This window comes from Gallus gallus, chromosome 2 (assembly GCF_016699485.2).
Source record: "Gallus gallus isolate bGalGal1 chromosome 2, bGalGal1.mat.broiler.GRCg7b, whole genome shotgun sequence".
Taxonomy (NCBI): domain Eukaryota; kingdom Metazoa; phylum Chordata; class Aves; order Galliformes; family Phasianidae; genus Gallus; species Gallus gallus.
The window spans coordinates 18794634-18815941 of record NC_052533.1 but is presented as its reverse complement, the minus strand read 5'-3'; the positions used below and the strand labels follow the sequence as shown (position 1 = coordinate 18815941).

The 21308-nt window shown below is 34.0% G+C and overlaps 1 protein-coding gene across 3 annotated transcripts in view; it reads left to right on the top strand.

The window, feature by feature from the left end:
• Positions 1-21308, top strand: part of MALRD1 (MAM and LDL receptor class A domain containing 1) — a 230461-nt gene that overhangs the window by 97162 nt on the left and 111991 nt on the right. For all 3 annotated transcript variants that reach the window (XM_046921944.1, NM_001318981.2, XM_040680811.1), the window contains 3 exons: positions 881-1128; positions 3004-3301; positions 18814-19059. In XM_046921944.1, the coding sequence (XP_046777900.1) occupies positions 881-1128; positions 3004-3301; positions 18814-19059 (792 nt within the window). The remainder of the gene's footprint in view (positions 1-880; positions 1129-3003; positions 3302-18813; positions 19060-21308) is intronic.

Here is a 21308-nt window from a genome sequence, read left to right as displayed (position 1 = left end):
GGCTTGATTGGTGTAACCATTATAATAAAGTTATAGATGTATAGAGTAAAACATATATGCAGCTTAAACATTTGGAGGAGTGTATTGACTTAACCATAATTTGTGTGGGCAGTTGACTAACCATACTGTCTGTTTTGACACTCAAAATTAGAAAACTGGAAAAGACCATGCATGTGGCATATAAAAATCAATCAAAATTATGGCTTTTTTTTTCATAGGCTAAATACAATTAAAGGAGAAACCAAGATAATCTGCATATTGGCCAATAAAATGTGTGTGAATTATTTTGGAGACATGTTAAAGTAAACTAGCTAGGGGTTTGTTTTAGCTCAAAGTTAACATTCCTACAATTATGTTTTACCTGTATGGTCTCTGTGGAGAATGTGTCTCTATAGTGCTCTGTTCTGTTAATTGGATGGGTTTCTGTTCTGCAAATATAGGAATTTCATATCCTTTTTCAGCACTGTGGGGATCTCACCTGGCTTTAAAATTTTCCTCCAAAAAAGGATAGCTTTCTGCAGATGTCTTGGATTTTCTATGGAGGATGTCAATTGATCCCTGCATATGAAACTCTAGAGTTAGGCAGATTGACATATTTAATTATTTTTATACCTATAACACCATCGATTATATTAATAAAATCATGGTCATCTATTTCACATGCATGCTGTTTTATCCTATACCATAATTAAGTCCTAGAACACTAAGAAATGGTCTGCTGAGTAAGATGCATAAGTGTTGTTTGCTTTCTATTTATTGATTTTTATTTTTATTTTTCTTGGCAGATAACTGTGTACAAGATAGCAGTGTATTAACTTTCTGAAAAAAAAAAAAAAAAAAAAAAAAAAAGCATGTTCATGTGTTGGCAAATATCTTTCAGGTACCTCTATTGGGCGCTGTGATTTTGAGTTTGATCTTTGTGATTGGAAGCAAGAAGAAAATGATGATTTTGACTGGCACCTCAGAACTAACAGTGCTACTAAACTGGGCACTGGACCAGCTGCTGATCATACACTGCAAGAACTGTCTGGACATTATATTTTTATAAAGAGTTCTTTCCTTCAGCTGCCAGGACAGAAAGCTAGGATTTCTAGTCCAGTGTTAAGCAGGATGAATAAAAACTGCAAGGTATGTGGGGGTGTAATACTAGCAGGTGTACAGAATTTGATTTCTAGATTACACCAAGATAGTATTCCTAAGGTAAAGAAAATTACTGAGATACTTCTGATTAAAAACAAGCATGTGTGAAAGAGTCAGAACCCGATCTTATTTCCACTTTGGAATCATAGGAAAACATGAATCTTTTTGCTAGTTTTGGGAGAAGAATGATTTCTGTAGGTAAGTACTCTGCAGGATACTTAAATGAAGTAAACAATGAAAGAAATATATAATTTATAATATGCATTATACAACACCAGCCCTGCGTATCCTACAGCTATGTAAAGGATTGTGCTTTCATTAAGAAAATATGTATACATACAATAACAAGTTGCTTTAAAAAAAAAAAATACAGCTACAAAAAAAGAAAATATTGCATGACAGATGGTTTTCTCCTCTGGAAACAAACAAACAAACAAACTTTTATTTTACAAAGCATTACAGCATGTTGTTGTGATTTGAGCCTGATCATTTATTTGCAAACCAGGATTCAAAGTTTTTCTAGTTTTGATATAACATTATAGTCTTTGCTAAAATTATATCTTTCAGTTTCATAAGACAGCTTGCAAAACACATCTCTCAGAAGCTGCCCTATGTTGAAAATTTAGTGAATTTTACAGAAAGCACAACTTTGTAGGTGCTTTGAATTGGTATTCTTTCTCCGTGCTTGCATCTATTGCTTTCAATTTTTTCTAGACTTTAAGTGTCAAGGTGAAAATAAGATGTACCTGGATTTCTAACATTAGTGTTGAGTGCAAAATGAAAGATTAAACTTAATAATTGCCAATAATTTTATTTTAAAAATAAGGATAATAACTTTAAAATAGTAATTAAAAATAGAGATGACAAAATATCTCTACATTATTAAGTGGGGAAGATTGTTGTGTGTAAGTACTGTGATTAAAAGCAGCATTCATGCTACTGTTTTGCAGATTATTTTGCTCTTCACACATAAAGGCAAAAGAACGTGGCTTAATGTTTACAGGGGTATCATGATATTTGCTATTATTTTTTTGTAAGTATAGATTTTTCACTCTTTGGGGCTTGTGTTATGCATTAGACTAGGAAGAAATTTGTAGGCAAGTTCTTGCATAATATAACATGAATTACCTCCTTTCAGGGTCATATATAATTCTTGCAAATATTCTATATTGGTCAGAAACAATATTGAATTAGACTAAGTGTTAATACGATGAAATACAAGCATTCTTTGCTCTTGAATTGAAAATAACAGAGAATAGTTAATGGTACTTATTTTTTCAGTGTTTTTTATGTTCTATATTACTTTATCTTACCTCAGTATTTTGTAATTTATTTTCCCATTTTTAGTCAAATTTCACTGTTATCTAATCAGATGACCTCTCATTTTTTATTTTATCAATTATTTTTTGTATTTCTGCCGACCATTTTGCTTCCAGAGTAGATTATATAATATTATATCCTAATTATACATTATAGTCTATCACAAAGACTTTTAGTAACAGAAAACTGCTCAGAAAACAAGTTTCTTCCTGTTTAAAAAATGGTACTGCTCCAGTCTTCTATGTTTTTCTTTTCTTTTTTTTTTTTTTTTTAAGCATGTATTTTCTTTCCTTTACATTCACATGCAAAAGTTATTCAAAAGAGATGCGGTGTCTACTGTCATAGTATTGTAACGCTGGCTTCCAAGTTTGGTTTATAGAATAGTTCAAAAAGTCATTTTTGTGTGCATATATTAAATTCTGTTTGAAAAAGTAAAGCAAAGAGCTGCTAACATTACTCCATTTAAAAATTAAACTAAATACAGTAGCAGAATGTCTCTGAACTCACCTACTGTATGCTAGAGTCTATTGCTCTTACTTACAGATATTTTTCTATTACCATATGTATGGAGCTCACGTTGGATCATTGATCGTCTACCAGATGACTATGTCAAAACATGAAAAAATTCTCCTTATTCTTACTGGAAACCAGGGAAATTTTTGGCAGAGCAAGGCACTGAACCTGGTTGGAGATGGCAATGAAGATTTCCAAGTCATATTTGAAGGGATAGTTGGAAGAGGTATCAATGGTGGCATAGCACTTGATGACATCACATTATCTCGGGAGTGTTTACCATCCCAGAAGTTTTTACCAGCAGAATCCACAACAGTACCTCCAACAGGTATGTTCTTGCTAAAGACAAAACTGTCTAGTCCTTAAAGAATATGTGTCAGTGGAGTTTTCATTTCTTTTTCTCTCCTTCAAAATAGAAATTAGAATGGATATCTTACTAATGTGTTGAAATTAGCATGTTTTTTTTTTTAAGCAGAGTTTTGAAATGTTGATAAAATTATTTTTATAATGTAACTTCTGAGGTAGTAAGTCAATACTTGTGAATCTATAAGGCCTATGTCCTGCCATGTATGTTTAGACAATATCTTCTTCTGTTCAGTGGGATTTATTTGTCAGTATTTACTTGTAAAGGAGAGTTATTGTAAAACAACCAAGAGTAGGTCAGAGCCCGGTACAAATATACTGTGTTAAGGTAAACAAGAAGTACACAGGGATGGCTCTAATGTTTTTTAGCTAATGAGAATCCCTACTGAGAGCTACTGTTCAGGCATCATACTCATCTTGTTCCCTTGTGATATGGTATCAACATTGATACCATTATTAACATCATCCTCACTTATTGCACAAGGGAAATAAGACTCAGGAAAAACTGCTACCAAAATTATAGTGTTCTGATGGGGATGGATTACTCTGTCTCCAAGGTAAGAGCTGCTTCTAAAAGCACTGATCCTGTTCATTCACAATATTTGCTTGGATGTGAAAGGCAAAGAAGAAGCTCTTTCTGATAGAACAGGCCTCCTTCCACATCTATCGCCAGAGCTGCTGAAATTTAAACTCCCGGAGAGGAATTTAGGAGATACATTTTGTTCCTGGGCCTACTCCTTGAATGGCTGTAGCAAGTTATTTTATATCTCTTCTCTCTTTCTGATGAGTAAAACAAAGTTAATATTTCCTGAAGTCAAGGAGTAATGGGAGAATGGATTGTTAATTTATGTGAGCTGCTTTACTTTGTTACTGCACTAATGAGCAGCCTTCCCCTTTAGGATATCATTAAGCACTGCTCAGGCACTGGGATATAACACTGGTGAGACTATATAAAACCTAAAAAAAACCCCACTACTCTGTGCATTGTCTGTAAGATAAGCTAAAAAGACATGGGTAATGGTTTCCAGATATACCCTGAAAAATTTCTAAGTCTTTACAGTGCATGCTATTGGCTCCCTACTTCTGTCAAAAACAGACACGGATATTTATTGCAAATGAGATTTGTATTTTAAAGTTCAGCTATATATGAACATTACCCCAAGAGGAACACTAGCTGAGATTTCTTATTCCTTATTTTTTGATGTTTTCAGACTCTATCTACTTAATGGTAGATGCAACTCCCTGTGGCAACATTGGAAACTCTAAAAGCTTTGGTTTTGATAGTAAATTATGTTCCAAAACCCTTTTATGTTGTATATAATAAAAAAGCTGCTAAAATCTCAGGAAAAAAAAAAAAAAAAAAGACATCAGAGACAATTTCTTGTGGTAACTCAAATGTATTTCGCGAACTTTGTAGATTCACCAGTTTAAGATAATGGTCTAAATTCATCCTTGCAGTATCCCATCTTTTCTATATCAGCAATTTTCGCTTGTCCTGGACCAAAAAAAAAAAACCTACGTTCATCACTGATGTTTCCAACTTACAGCAACTCTTTAACAGTGTTATGTGTTTGGATCATTGCTTGAAATGTGGACTTAGAAATCAAAACATGAAATATACTCCTCCCTCCAGAAATGTTCTGATCAGTGGCCAAATAAAGGCTGTGCAAAGTGCTCTGTGATCTTACTATATAACTAAAGCCAGTTACAATTATGGTGTTTATCAGCTGCAAAAATTTGGACTTCTAGACTTCTCTGCTTGTATGCAGAGACAAGGATTTTAGTACATTTGTAATGCTTATATCCATTGCTCAAATTTCTTAGAATCATTTGAGTTGGAAGGGACCTTTAAATATCATCTAGTCCAACTACCCTACAATGAACAGGGAGAACTAGTGACCATTTGCTTTAGTTTTGTAGAGAACAATTTTCTTGTCTTCAACAAATTAAAAAAAAGATTAACTACCTTATCTTTAAGAATATAGGAACATACATCTTGTGGTTCATAATTAAGATCAATTTCACTTATATCCTGTCTTCAACACTATCAATGAGATGTGGAGGAAGATCCAAAAGGGACACATGATGCATCCTCCTAATGTTTCTAATATTTCCTGTTTAGAAGACTGTTTTGCAAACATGTATCCTTTGTGGTCACTTCTTAGTAGTGGTAGTGACTGAGGATTTTCACTTCAGTGAAATTGGATGGTGGTATTCTCTGTCACATAACAATGAATTTCTCTGCCAGTCACACAGGATTCACTCATTTTCTTAACAAGGGATGTTTAGTTCCATTTTAGTCATGCAGTGTACCTGACACATCTGCCTGGGGCTGGCAGCCTTGAGATGGCGGTAAAGCCCACTACCTTGAAACTGTGGCTGGTGTCACAAGGGCTGCTCAGGGCATAACAAGCACTGGACACTGTCATTTTAAGTGATTTAAGTCCCACAAAATACTTTTTCCATTCTTCCTAGATATTCCTGGCACATACCACTATGGATAACTTCCTATCACTAGCAAAGTTTCATATTTCATTGGCCATACATTTTCTATTACTTGACATGTAGATATTAAAGAATACAGGCTCGTTAATGCTGTGGGTTTTTGTTCTTGTTTGATTTTGTTGCTTTGTTTTTTCTTTCTTTTTTAGAAAGATTTTGAATCATTCTAATACAACAATCTAATTGAGAGGTACAAAAAAAAGATAGAATTCAACAACATAACTAAAATTAAAATAATGAAAAGGAAGAGAATGGTCATTGGTATATTTTTATTTGAAATATTTCTCTTAACTGCATGTATTGTAAGGACCAAGAGATGTTTAAATCACTCTTTTGTAGATATAATTAGACTTGTAGAAATTTAGAGACACATAAATTGTAATAACCTTGGCAGTTATTCTAAGTAATACATAATTATAACAAAAATCACATTTAATGTTTCTATGCTCCTACAGAAAAGAATAAAAAATGATTCCTTAGGTACAACAAATTCAATAACAAATCATTTTCATATTCCTTTAAGCAACCAGTATTGTCTGAGAACAGGATGTGAAACAAATAAATAGATCTAAAGCACTTCAAAATAAGTTTTGTAAAGGAAAAATAACGACAAAAAAAGAAAAAAAAAGAAAAAAGAAAAACACAAGTCTGTGAAGAGTACTGAGAATTTCTGATATGCCCTTGAATACTTGTAGGTAGAAGATACCTGTATAATTGCATCAGTGTTCTCAGTCGCACACAGTTTTGAATGTTTTCTTATCAAAAGCCATTTTTTTCATTCATAATATTACAAGTGTGATATTTGGATTTCAGGTTAGGCTTCTTTTCCATTTTCATACTTTTACCTTAGTGATGTTTGTACAATTTCACTTATTGAAAAATGAAGTAAATGCTACTGCTTCTATTTTACTCTGTAGAAACCTGAGGCATTTTGAGTTACTTGCCTTTGGCTGTATCGTGATCCTGGATTAAGATGTAAAGAATACACCAGATTTGCCCCTTGAAAAAAGTATAATCTCCACAGATTTTTGTGGCATAGAAAAAAATCCGTTACCTATTTCTTCTTTTGGGGACTCAAGCTAGCCAACCTAAAAGTAGCAGTTAGAGTAGATTTCTATGTTGCATGTTTGTAAATATCTCAGTAAAAATTAAAGTTTAATGTCAGTAGAATGTGACATTATTAGAATGTACCACTCAGGAGAAGGATTTGAGAGTGTCAGTTGATGAAAAACTCAGCATGAGCTGGTAAGGTGCGCTTGCAGCCCAGAAGGCCAGCCATATCCTGGGATGATTCTGCATCAAGAGAAGCATGACCAGCAGGTTGAGAGAGGTGATTCTGTTCCTCTACTCTACTCTTGTGAGACCCTACCTAGACTACTGCATTCAGTTCTGGGGCCCCCAACACAATGCCATCAAGCTGTTGGAGCAGGTCCAGAGGAGGGCCACAAAGATGACCAGAGGGCTGGAGCACCTCCCCTATGAGGACAGGTTGAGAGTTGGGGCTCTTCAGCCTGGAGAAGAGAAGGTGCAGGAGGAACCTTATAGCAGCCTTCCAGTACCTGAAGGGGGCCTACAGGAAAGCTGAGGAGGGACTTTTTATAACAGCATTTAGCAACAGGATGAAGGGAAAAAGTTTTAAACTGGAACATTGTAGATTTAGACTAAATATTTGGAATACAGTCTTTACTGTCAAGGTGGTAAGACACTGGAACAGGTAGCCCAGTTAGGTTGTGGATGTCCCCTTCCTGAAGGTGTTCAAGGCCAGGCTGGATGGGGCTTTGAGCAGCCTGGTCTAGAGGGAAGTGTCCCTGTAGCAGGGGAATTAGAACTGAGTGATCTTAAATGTCCCTTCCAATCCAAACCATTCTATGATAGAATGTAATGAAATATTAATATAGAAGCCTGTTAAAGAATCTCACCCTTATTTTTATTTTACTAGAATACTTAGTAAGAAACCTTTTGACCCATCCAAACTTTTCCAGGACTAACAGAGGCATTATTAGCTTGGACCTTTCCCTGTGTGTTACATATTCCTTATGCAAAGCTTGCCTCTGCCTGAATGAACCCAAATCATGTATGCTCTAAACCTTTGAATTCCAGAAACTAGCTAATAAATTACTCCTACAAGAGTGTAAACATTATTTTTCTCTCACATGTGCAGGTAGAAAAATAATACTACAATATAGACTTTAAGTATAAAGTGTTTTATATTTGACTATTAGGTATTCTTGCACCAGCAAAGGTGCATGAAAAATGTGAAATTTCAGAGGATTGAATCCTGTTTTACCTCTGGTGAAGTGCAACTTTGTCATGCATTTCAGTTTTCTAGACATTCCAATACAAATTTTCTGTATATGATTAAGTATGCAGTCATATCTGTGTTTGTTTTCTCTACTTGTGTAATTGTAGCAACAAACTGCATTTGAAAGGGCTTTTCAGCACCTATTTATCAAGAGTAACTTTGTACTTTGTGTTACTTCTCTAGTTGCAGTGTTTGTGTTTTCAACATTATACATGCTAGTGTGGAAAAACAAAACATTATTCTGCATTAGATACTTGAAAACGTTACTTGAAAGCTCAGCTTTCATTTTGTGCTTTATACTGAGGAAGAGTTGAAGCATTTCACTGCATGGCAGGTACATTTTTTATTTTCTTTTTGTTTACTCCTTTTCCCTTTTTACCCCTTTTTGGTTTATTTATTTATTTATTAATCATTTGTTTTTATTATATTTTATTCCAAATATCTCCCTTTTAAATACTCTTGCTTATTTAATCTCCTTCTACAGATCATCACTTTGAGTCCACAATCTCTCACTTGTGTTCTCTGCTTTGACCAGGCCAAAGCCATTTTTGCATACAGAACTGCATAACACTGTCCCTTGCCTGTATGCTGCATTTATTCAGGACTAAGATATTAAAGAGACACTATTTTAGATTCAAGTCATTAAACTCAAACTGACTGGACTCTTGTAGATAATACTATGGGAAAGCAACAGAGCTAGTATTGCTATGCAGATTACCTGAGGACATAGAAAGTAAATTCAGGGAAGGAAAACTCCAGGTAAATTTTCTTCAGTTGCATTAATCCACTATTACTCAGATAACAGCTGCTGCGGTATAATGGCCACATGCAACAGGGCTCATGGCAGAAATTGACGATGATGACTAATACCAGATCAGATTCAGAGGAAAATTTAAAAACTCAGAATACTGGGTTGCAGATAATTGTGATTAAGAGATTAGAGATGATTCACTGCTGGTATAGGAGAAGTCCTTCAAACTTTTTATTATTTTTTGGTCTGTGTTTACTTTGAAGATCTTTCTATTACTTTTAAGGACATTATTGCAATTAATAAAATGGTACAATTTAATATTATATGTGATTTTCAAATTTTTTTTAATTATTATTATTATTTTGCTGATGCTTAGTACTGTATATAATTGCTGCATAATGTTTTGCACATTACACTATTACTTTGTTGTCTTCCAATGGCTATCTTTTTAACTGAGTGTGATGCAGTATTTACCAGTTCTCTACTTACAATGTCTTTATGGAGGTGTTTCTGATTATGTGGGACTGTAAGAAAAATTTGTTGCCTTCCAGTAAGTCAACAGTTAATTCAATTCTATAAATTCTACTGTTTTTCATTCCAGACCTTTTCATTGGTTGTGTGTGTCCTTGTTGAACAATATAGTTTGCAAGCTTATATTTGTTGAGTATCATACAGAGCAATTTATGAAAACAGACAGAGAATGAACAGGCATTTAAAGATATATTTCAACTTATTTTGTTAGAATGATAAAAGCCTACTTAAGAAGTGCTGTTCTACAAAACCAAGTGTGATGGGCTTGTGTATGATATGGTAAGACAAAGTGTTCATCAAGGAGTAAAGACATATACAATTTTCAGGGAATGAGATCCAGAATTTAAATGTAATATTTGTCATGAGACTAATCCTATCTATTGTATTTTAAGTGAAACTTTTGTCTCTCTTCTCACAATGAGGAAATGATCCCTTCTGTACCATAGATATTGCTGTTCTGTAGCTGTTGGGGCCAGAGATGGATTAATACACATCATAAAATTCCTCCCTTTGGAATCAATTCCATTGAAGGATCCTTATGTGATTCTGTGTGGGGAATTTTAGGAGTCATTCCCTAAAGAATGACTTCCAGGTAGATGATATACTTTGGTCAAAAAGTTATGCCAGCCATGAAGCTGAAGTACTAAGTCTGTCATAACTGAGGGTGAGCATAATTCTTTTCTTCCCTTCTGAAGAAATAACCCGGCACAGAGCTCGTGAGTTTTGAGAGAAAATTGGCCTCTTCATGGAGATAAAGAATTCTGTGATTGTGTGATTCAGTGTTCTAACTATATATGGTGAATACAAAGGATGATCTACTGATTTGTCAATTTGGGAAAACTCAGAAATGTATTTTTTTGTGCGAAAGTACTTAAATTTGGATGATCACCTTCAAACTAGTTAGGTTTAGTTCATCACGAATCAGAATGCTATGGGAGAAGCCTTTCTCATTATTTTGTGGCAGCCACATCTATAGAATTTTTTCTTCCATATTTTGAAGTTGACTAGTGCTGTGTAGCTAGGTTTCAAAAGAAGATTGATGTAAGAAAAGTATTCAAGTTCTGCTGGATTTCTAGGTGGAAGTTTGATTCAGATAAATAGGAGTTTTATGAGTAGTATTGATCTTGGGACAGCTGAATTGGCAGAGCTTGCAAAGGAATTGGTGCATCTGAACTGATCATGAAAGTTTTAGACTAAATGTTAAGAGTCTTTTAACTGAAGGCCAAAAGATAGTCTTCTGTAGCAGCAGTGGAGAAAGTTACTGATTTTATAGAAGGTAGAGGAATTGCTTGAGGTTGCTACCTTTCATAACACTGAACTGGATTTTCTGATTTGAGTGATTGGTTTTAAGACCCAAGTTCCTGTGAAGTGGGATAAAACAGTTTCATCAGATCTCTCTTTCCAACCATTAACTTTTCTTCTCTTCAAAGAATGCAGCTAAAAATGAATAGATACTGAATTGAGGTATAGTTAATAAAAAGCTATAGTTGCTTTGGGAAATAAATGTTGTGTTGGATGGGACTAATAGTAAATGAGGATGATCAATAAAATTTTCTTTTGTTTTAATATTTTTAACAATAACGTATTCCTTCTCCCAGAAGAAATATACAGAACAGAACTACTTAATCACAATAGTCAGAGTATATGGCTGAACTGTGACAGTGCAGAATTCCACCTCAAACCACTTATGCTGACTTTATATTTACACTTTTCACTCTCTTTGCTTCTGTTACTTGGAACAAACATGAATTTTACACAGAGGAAAAGGAAAAGCTGACCATGTTGGAAGATTTTGAGATACTGAGCAATTACAGTTTGTTGGTATCTTTCCCTTCCACCAAGTTGTTCTTACTGACCTTTCCAGTGGAAGCAAAAAATCTTTTAATCATCATATTCTCTTCAACTCACTATAACATTCTGTTTGATATGGGTAGAAAGTTCTGTAATATAACATGTTGAATACAGTAATCCTGAAATTTATTCTTTCTGAGTAACTAGAGATGAAGGATTCATATGTTCCTTGGGGTACGGTTTGGGGCTTTTTCAGTTTGTCCTACACCTGGCTCTTACTGAAGTGTTACTGAAGAGTTTAAATAGAGCTGTTTTTAAATTCTGTAGTTGTTTAAGAAATGTATTCCCAAAAATCTATATACTGCAGTTCTTTCATATTTTCATTCTATGTGTACGTAACTGAGAATATTCCGGTGTGGTTTCCTTTGTATTTTGCATGCTTGAATATTGACACAGGTTAAATTGATTGATATTCATAATTGGTAGTGATCCCCACGTAATAATAAGTTTACATTATTTATCTTCCTCTTTGAACAGTGAACAATCTTATACAAATTTAAAGATATTCCTGGACCACCTCACAATGTCTAACTTGTCAAAGAAAATGCAAGTTCCTTGCAGAGACTTATTATTTATTGTATTCTTAGGGGAACTTAATTTAAGGTTACTTAACTTAATCAGTCACTATTCTGTACATTTACTGCTTAAGTTATATTCTTCTTCATAGCAAACAAGGAAATGCTCAGATCCTGGGTCTCCATGTCCATCAATTCTCATCAGTCTGACCCAACTAGGGGAGTATCCTCTGATCTTAGAGCCAGAGGTGTGATTGCAAATAAGAGCTGGTAGGGCAAGCTTTGAGAGGGAAACATTTTCCACCTGTCACATTTACTAAGTACAGTTTAGCAGCTCTAGCAAATTGTACATCAGTGCACTTCAGGTCCCCTTACACTGTACGCTTTGGACAACAACCCACAGTATGGTGGAAAGTATGCAGCAATAATAAGTTCCAGTGCAGCCAATGAAGATCACTCCATTATCTTAGGTTATAACATAACCAAATGCATTTAGATCACAGAGTGGTCAGCTTTACTCTGGTTTTGTAAAAACCCTCTTCTGACCTAACACAGCTCTTGAGTGTGTGTGTGCGCTCCATTTCACTGTACTAGGAACTAGAAAATGGAAATCCATGCCTTCTTCCACCCTTCTATCAAGCAAATAGCAGTAGAATCATTAAAGCAGAGATCTTGACTAAATGACACTCTAAGGCGGAAATATCATCAGCTATGCATCACTCCTGGCTTTATTCCAAACACTAACAGCTGCTCAGGCAAGATTTTTTTGTATGCAATTTAGGTGAACAGTTTAAGTTGTACTTCTAAAGGTCAGACTTGAAGTTGGAGTCAAAACTGGAGACCTTAAAAAGACAGCTTTACTGGCTTCATCCCAGGGCTGCTGAACCACAGTATCTTCAAACAAATTGGCACAGAGTGTATGGCTGACTTATATGGTGGAGGGAACTGGAGGTGCAAGACTGAGTTAAAACATTTTGATCTTAAATGCATATGGTAAATATATCTATGTACACATATATATATTTAAATAGTTTACAGTCACAAAAAAAAAAAAAACCCAACCAAGATTTTTAAGCATTCGATGTATATTAAAAATTGTAGATTTAACTCATTAGTAACATTTCTTCTCCTGTCCTTGCTAAGGCGTTCAGGCAGTGAATATTTAGTCATAATTTATTGCAAACATTAATTTCATGTGATCTAATTTCATTTTATTTACTAGAAGTAATCTCAGGTGATTGTATTAAACTTTTCACATCAATATTTATTTTTCCTCAAGGTAGTGAAAGCACATGGTGAATACCATTTTTTCTGGAAAAAGTTTGTATAAAAATGACATGTCCCTTTCTTTCAGTGTCTCTTTGCCTTCCTTCAAAAGGGTATGTTCTAAATTTCTACCTGGATTTTGAAGGAGAGGATTGTTTAGAAGAACTGCTGTATCCCCGTTCCCATTATAACCAGTGACAAGAGATTTCCTTGGTTTTCCTTACTTTTTACATAAATTGGAGTCTTAAACTATCTTGTTAACACTGGAATAATCTTTATGACATGTCTAGTATCATGTTCCCATTTTCTGGCAAAAGGAATTCCCATCTGAAGTGATTCACTGAGAATTTTCTTTTGAACTGACCTGCTAGTATGTTTTATGGACCAAATACTTGTAGATTTAAAATGTGTTAAAGTATACATTATTTCTACTACTGACAATGTTAGCATATCAGTGGGGGGACAGAAAGAACCAGTGCAATCTCCACTAATCAAAAACTATTTTTTTTGGGGGGGTGAATACATATTCATTTACACCTAAGCACCTGGACTGATACCTTGATTCTTCTAATATTGCTTTTAGAGTTCTCCTGTCCTGCCTATATTATACCCAATAAATTCAATATGAGGAGACAGTGATGTCCATCTTGCATTCAGCTCCTCTTCCTCTTGAGGATTTCTGTTCATTTTAAATACTGCAAAGTACAGCTGTGTCAAAGAATGGTTATGTCTTAGTGTGTTGAATGGATGCTAAATGACAATCCTTTTCTAATGAGTAGTGCTAAAGTACTAGCAAACATAAAGTAAAAAATGTAGATATTTCAGTGCTCTGTCATGAATAGAGGGGTTGAGGTGGAACAGTAATAAGCTACCTTGTTGGAATTTTTTTTTTTACTATTACTGGTTCTGAGGAGGAATATTACTAGATCTGATTGTTGGAAAGGAATTCTCTTGTGTTTATGCATGGAAGTGAACAAAATAAATCAAGAAAACTTTAATTCAATTGTTTACATCTAATGCTATTAAAAGCATTATATTCAAAGGAAGAACTGAAGAGGTGTAGTAGGCTTAAAGTCTTTTCATTTTCAGATCTTCAACTTATGAATGCCTTTAATATTCTTCTAATTTCCAAAGTTCTCCTTTGACATGAAATGTATTTTTCACGTTTCTGTACTGACAAGTCTTTACTACTATACATCAGCAGGTGTGGTGAAAGCACTTTACTCTGTGTATTTCAGTAATACTGATGACATATTTGAGAAATGTTCCTGTTAACTAAAATGTTCCTGTCTTTTTTAAAGACACGTACAATTCAGCCATACCATAATCTCAATTTGTAGAAGATTGACAATATAGTACTTGTTGTAGGAAAATGATCAGAGACCTAAATTATCCAGAGTCCTTATTCCTGGGATGTCAAACTCTTAGCCTGCTAATGAATTATTCTGACCTCCATACCAGATTATGGTTTTACAGGAACTCTAGCTGGTATACTTCTAGCCATGCGAATGCAAGTAAAATCTTTTGGAGATATTTTGAAGTACATCTAGCTTTTAAAGTCCAATGATATATATTCTGAGAACTGATGAAATTGAATAAGATTTTAGTGTGGAAAATATAGATAATAGCATTAAATACAAGAAGTTTAAGAAGTACAAATGTATTTTGGAATATTCTTATCATCAGTCTATTCCTATGTAGAACATGATTTAGCTTGCAGGTAATTTTAACACAAAGCTGAAATACAGCAAGAGCTGAAAAAAAACCTCCACATTAATATAACAGAAATTAAGTGTAAAATGATTATGACAAGAGACATAACTAATGCGCTCACAAATAGAATCAATTCTGTGATCTTCTAGGCATTTTGATCATTTATATCTTCATCAGTTAAATTATGATGCTAAATTTGTTTCTAGTAAGTGAAGGTACATAGAAGACCAACTCCAAGAAAACTGTAACTTCATGGAGAAATGTGAGGTTTTCATCTCTGCTTGTACATATTATAAGCAAGGATAAACATTTAGTTTATTTGTTATAGATAGTCCTAATTATGTAAACAAGTTAAGATATACAACTACTTTTTGATTTTTTTAAAGCATTACTATTATTTTAAAATCTTGCTAAAGTTATTGGGTTTTTATCTAATGAATTCTAAGATTTATTCAGTAATTTCTAGTTGAACTAAAGCATGTTTCTTGGAAAAGTTATCAGTCTTTTAATCAAGATTTAAAGTGATGGAGAATTTATCACAGTCCTTCATTATCTATTCAATTGTTGATTTCATCATTTTATTTTAGATTGAGTTTCACTGACTTTTCAAACTATATTTTTCTTAACCCATTTTTTTTCTATTATAGTAGCAATTTCTGCTGTCAGAATGTTTGCCTACTGATAGGTAACTACAAAACATTGAGGTATTTCTTCAACTTGTCCTAATAAATTACGTTAATTGATCTCAATTTGATCAATCAATGTATAGTATCAGTGTATAGTCAGCCAAAGCCTTTAAAACTGTCCATGACCACTCCAAACAAATATGACAATTTGATTTCATCACTGAGTGAAAATGAAATTATAAGATATTTTTGTTATCATTATTTTTAAAACTGAGAAATTAGATGCATGAGTTTTTATTCAAAGCCTATAAATACTATTCTAAAGAAAAATTTAAAAGCTGATGCCTACTTAAATGGAAAGATGATATTAAAAAATGTTGAAATAAAAATCAAAACAAGTCTTTTGGAAGAAACAAGCAACTACTAGAGAATTTGGTGATTAAATAATAAAAATATGTCTTTGCAGGTAAGGTTTTTCTGGACTGAAATGCAGGATGATCATCTAAAGGCCTTATGATCTTTTAAATAGAGTGGAAGAAAACAAGTACATTCCAAATGTCTCAGTCCTCCAAAGGGAAAAAAAAAAGAAAAAAAGAATAAATAAATGATGCTTATGCACAAATAGAGTTCATTTGTTCTAGAAATATATTCAGGAAAGTGCTAAACACCTTTGGCTGTCCCTCAACTGAACAGCACTTTTATTAGTAATCTTATTACTTCTTTAATCAGACAGATGTTCATATTTCCATCTTATCCATGTGTAGCTGGTTCTATAGTTGTCATGTAATGAGGTTTTGTCCAAACAAGTATTTAAAAGCTTTTTATCTATCTATCTACCTATCTATATACATATATATGTGAGTTTTACACACACACACACACACACACACACACACACACACACACACATCTTAAATTTGGTTTAGGGCAAAAAGTCTACACTAATAATCTTTAAGAAGCACTAATCAAAGAAAGAAGTTACTGAACCTTACTAAGCAGAAGTTCCTCTCAAATAAATATTCCTATTGTGCTCATGGTCATCTATATAATGAATTGTTTGCATTGAAAGGATTGAGGAAGAAAAGTAGGAAGGAAAATGCAGAGAACTGCAAAAAACTTTTCTTGTAGGATTATTTCTCTTTCCAGTTATAAATCTTTAGAAATACAGCAATTAAACAGAAAACATACAAACTATGGAAGCACATCCAGAAACAAGTCACGTTACAGACTTGGGTAGACAGTGTAATATCATTCATTACACATGCTTGAATAGATTCATTCATGCCAGGATTCAAGATGGACTTTTCTTTTGCTTCAGATAACAAAGAGTTCCACTTTTCAAATCCACTTTTTTTCAACATTAAATTGGAAGCAGTACTCTAAAGGGACTTCAAAATGCAATAGATATCACAACTGTTGATCACAATGAACGGCATGGAAAAAAACTTACAAGCATGGACTGCATCTTAAAATTTAAATTCCTAGCTTGAAGAAAAAATAATTTTGTGCTTAGATTCATAGCACAATCACATAAAGTGAACGAAAGGGTTATGATAAATAGCTCCTAAAATGGTGCCATCTAAGTTAGGCCGAGATTTCATAACAAATTTCTGTCTTTGGGGAGCACAGATAATTGAAATTCTAAAGACTGCTTCCCTCTAAATGTTTTGATATACACACAGCCTGCTTGTCGGTGGAATATCAGCTGAATAGGGGTGTGATTGCCAGATATCTCCTCTCACAGCTTTTCTTTGTAGTTTGTATTTACTACTACAGATTGATAGAGAGGATAAGTTTCTGATGCACTCCAAATGCTTTGTAAGTTGCAGTAATTAGATTCTGACTTATGCATTGGTATGATTCGTATATTATTTTGGACAGGATCATTTTCATAGATTTTGTATTAATAAAATCTACACTGATATTTCCATAAACCTGTAACAATCCTGAACTTCATACAGATCCTTTGCTAGTCAGAGCCTACTCAGTCTCCAGCTGTGGAAAATTTTGCCTGATGTTCTTCATTCTTCTAAGCTCTCATCAGTCTTATTCTGATTTGCACCCCTCTGTTCAGGATTTTTGTCTTCCCTCTCTAAGTTAAAAGCCGTATCATCATAGTCTTCTAGATCAAACATGGTCCATACTTTCATCTTTTTAGAATACACAGAAATAAAAATTGTTTCCCTAGAAAGGATATTAGGCATTTCTGTGGCATTCTAATATTTCAGGATGCTTTAAATTTTTATTTCTTAAAGCATGTGTACTAGGAGATTTTTTAATATAAAAAAAAGAGGGACTAATCTTTGTTTTCACATTTAGTGATTCAAGATTTATTTTTGCTTTATCCAAAGCCTGCAGGAAAGAGATATGATAATATTCTTCCACTTTGTTTGGGGGCATTTGCAATTTACACTCTGGTTCAAACAGAGTTTGAGAGATGCTGCTAATACTCCAACTGAATCTTTTGTTTTCTTTTTGCAATATACCTGTTGTTTTGTTCCCACGATAAAACTTAGCTTTGGATGAATTTCATTTATCACCATCAGATCTTTCTTTAAATTAAGTCAACAGTAGTGAAAATACATTTTTAGTTCCACATAATTTTTTTATCAAGTAACTAATTCTTCCTATTCCTACATAACTTTCATACATGTGCGTATTACATATACGTGGCTATGTAGTAACAGTCCTACTTGTAAATAAAACTCTGCTTGTGTATTTATTTCTGACAGGGGAGAATGGGAATGGGGATTCCTTTTCGGAATTTTGTGTTTGCCTTCTTTCATGATTAGATAGCATACTGTAGAGACTGCTTTTCATACATAGCCCTGCAGAAACTGATCTGAAATGAAAACATGAAGCTCGAAAATGGATCCTGTGAAATGAGTCCTCCAATGTTTAGGCTGTACAAAAGCAGAATTATCCTTCAATAATGCTGGGACTACTGCACAAAAATGACAACATCACCCACTGAACTCTTTTACGAAAGAAAAATCCATTAAAAGGCAAACCTCTGTAGTTAAAACATAAAAGCTTTTTCTTCCAAATTGGGGCTGATGAATTAAGCTGATCTTTGCAGCTAAAATGGAATGGTTTAATCCTACACCACATGAAAGGAGAATGTCACCAATTAAGTCAGACTCGAAAGCTTTGTTAGTGAAAGAGTGACTGGCTGGAACTTGCCCTCAAAGGCTTTACAAGGAAAACAGTCATTTATTTAGGCAATCTCTTGACAAAATACAAAAGAAATAAACTGATAATGGATTGGCACTTCTAGGAACCAAAGGATTTTAATAAAATTTCTCTGGACCACCATCCTTCTCCTAAATACCAAACTCTCTGCAATATAACCTTCCAGAAACCTTACTAGGATGCAAGGCTGTGTGATTCACCAGGATACCCCTATTCTTCTCTTTTCAGGCTCCTGCTCTCATGGCTACTGGCAATGTCAAAATGGCAAGTGTTACAGACCAGAACAAAGCTGTGATTTTGAAGACAACTGTGGGGATAATACAGATGAGAATGAATGTGGCACTTCCTGCACCTTTGAGAATGGCAGATGTGGCTGGCAAAATTCCTTGGCGGACAGTTTTGACTGGGTGCTGGGGGCTGGCTCGCCTCAAAGTCTGAGACCTCCCAGGGACCACACACTTGGAAACAGATCTGGTATGTTGTCACAAATGCAATGTAATTGTCTTCATGGAGCTTCTCATACCTCAATTCAGAGGCAGTGAAGGGATTCTATGTGTCTAATTAGGGTGTCATTTTAAATAAGTTGAATGCATAAGGTAATATACAAGTATTAATTACTGCTGTAAAATGATTTTAGGTTAGGGAAAATTGATTTCCAATTGTTTCTCCTTTAGCTACTGTTGTACCAGTAAAGCAAGTTAATTTGTTACTTGTTGAAGAGAGACATATATTCTGGCTGCAGCCAGTAAGGGTGAGGTAGCTCACACCTGAGATCCACTCAGTCCTATCCTCCCGTCTAAGCACATTTCCTGGAAGCCTCAGTTTGTGTTAGAACAAGCCACAGTGTTCTGAATGTAAGGAACAAACAAACAGAAACTTACAGTAGCCTACAATATATTGCATGCTGATAATTAATAATTCTGTGTTAATAATTATAAAATAATAAAGATTTTTTTTTTCTAAAGGATTTAATTTCTTTCTGATAACTGGTTGAATAGGATGAATGCTTTTTACCTTCTTTGTACTACTTAATCGTATTGGAAGTAGGTTGTAATGAGAGATGGAAAATGGCTGTTTAGGAGTAAAGAAGCTCACCCAAAATAATGAACCAATAGCAACTGTTAAAAGTTCTATTTTGAGTAATTTTTAGTAAATAAATATATGTAAATACACTTCCTTTGTAAGTAACAGAGTAGCTACATGGCTCCTTCTGGAAAACTACAGAATTAATACTTCTTGTCCTTGCTACAGGTTCCATACCTTCATCCTCTCCCTCTGAAGTTCTCATGGTCCAGCCAAGGGTGTTACCAGAGCTGAGCTCAGGCTTGATCTTAAGTTGAAATAGTCCACAGCAAAGTTGAGCAGATGATAGGAAATGTACTTAGCAGTTAGCGAGTATTTACATGAACTGCTGAAGGATAAAATAATAATAATAATAATAATAATAATAATAATAAAGTAATAAAACAAGAAATATGGAGGGACACTGTTGTTTGCCTTTTACAGTATCCAGGTGTGTTACAACACAGATTTCTGCACCTCTGTGGTGTTTATCATGACAGAACTAACACATAATTCAGCTCAGTTGTTAAAATATTCTCACATGGGATAGAGACTGCAGTATTTATTTATCCTTCTGGTGCTTGTAAAAAGCAAAAGGAATTTTAGCCCTTACTTCTGCAACTCAATCTGTCCCTCAGTCAGACAAGTTTCCTTTAAAGAAGACTGTAGAAGTTTTTTGTTTTGTTTCTCTCTCCAAACAGGTGTTAACATAAGCATCAACATAATAAGCATTCAAAATAGCCACATTCTCCTAGCAAACATCAATGCTGTGATAGGGCATGCTTTTAATCTCCCACAGTGTTTATGTATGTGGCTGTCTTTAATGCAGGTAATAGCAGATGTGGAAAAATAAGCTTCCATTTGTATTTTCTAGGTTTATTTAAAAATAAAACACTTATCACAAAGATGTCACCACGCTTATTATGTGTATGATTGGCCTCAGGGAGGAAGTAATTTTCTCATCCTGTAATATAATGTCAAATATTTATAGCTATAAATGAGCCAGAGAGGTTAGAATGAACACATTTTAGTCCACAGGGCTTTTATCTCTAATTCATAGAAAACTTTAGTCAATGTGAAGTTATAATTTGATAGTGTGCTATCTATGCAATGATTATGTTTATGTGCACTATACATTTGTTTGTACAAATGAAAAAATAATTTGGAAACTAGCAAAATTTATTAAACTTCTGATTAAAATAGAAATGGAAAACTAAAGGAGCATGTCAGTTTCAGTATATATTAAGTGTAAGCATCTGTTTTTGCAACTTCCTCTCAGTAAATAATTTAAATTTGTGAAAATATTCATGAAATAATGAGTACAGATGTCCAATTGTTGTCTAATTGATTGTGATGTCTAATTGATGTCTAATTATTTGTGAACATGTGAGTAGTGGATTTTGTTGTTTTTTTTTCCTACACCACAAGTTTTTATATTGCTTGTTATTGTGAAGATTATCTTTCAGAAAACTTTATCTTGAAATTTATCACCATGTGCTCATTGATGTACTGTCAAAACAGTAACTAATACTGTTGGACAAGGAGAAATTATCAGGGTAGCTGGGAAATTTGGAATATTCTCTGTATTCCATGCAGGTCTGTCAAAACACTATGCTGTTACCAGCTTGTTCTTATCATAACAAGTATATAAGGAAATTTAT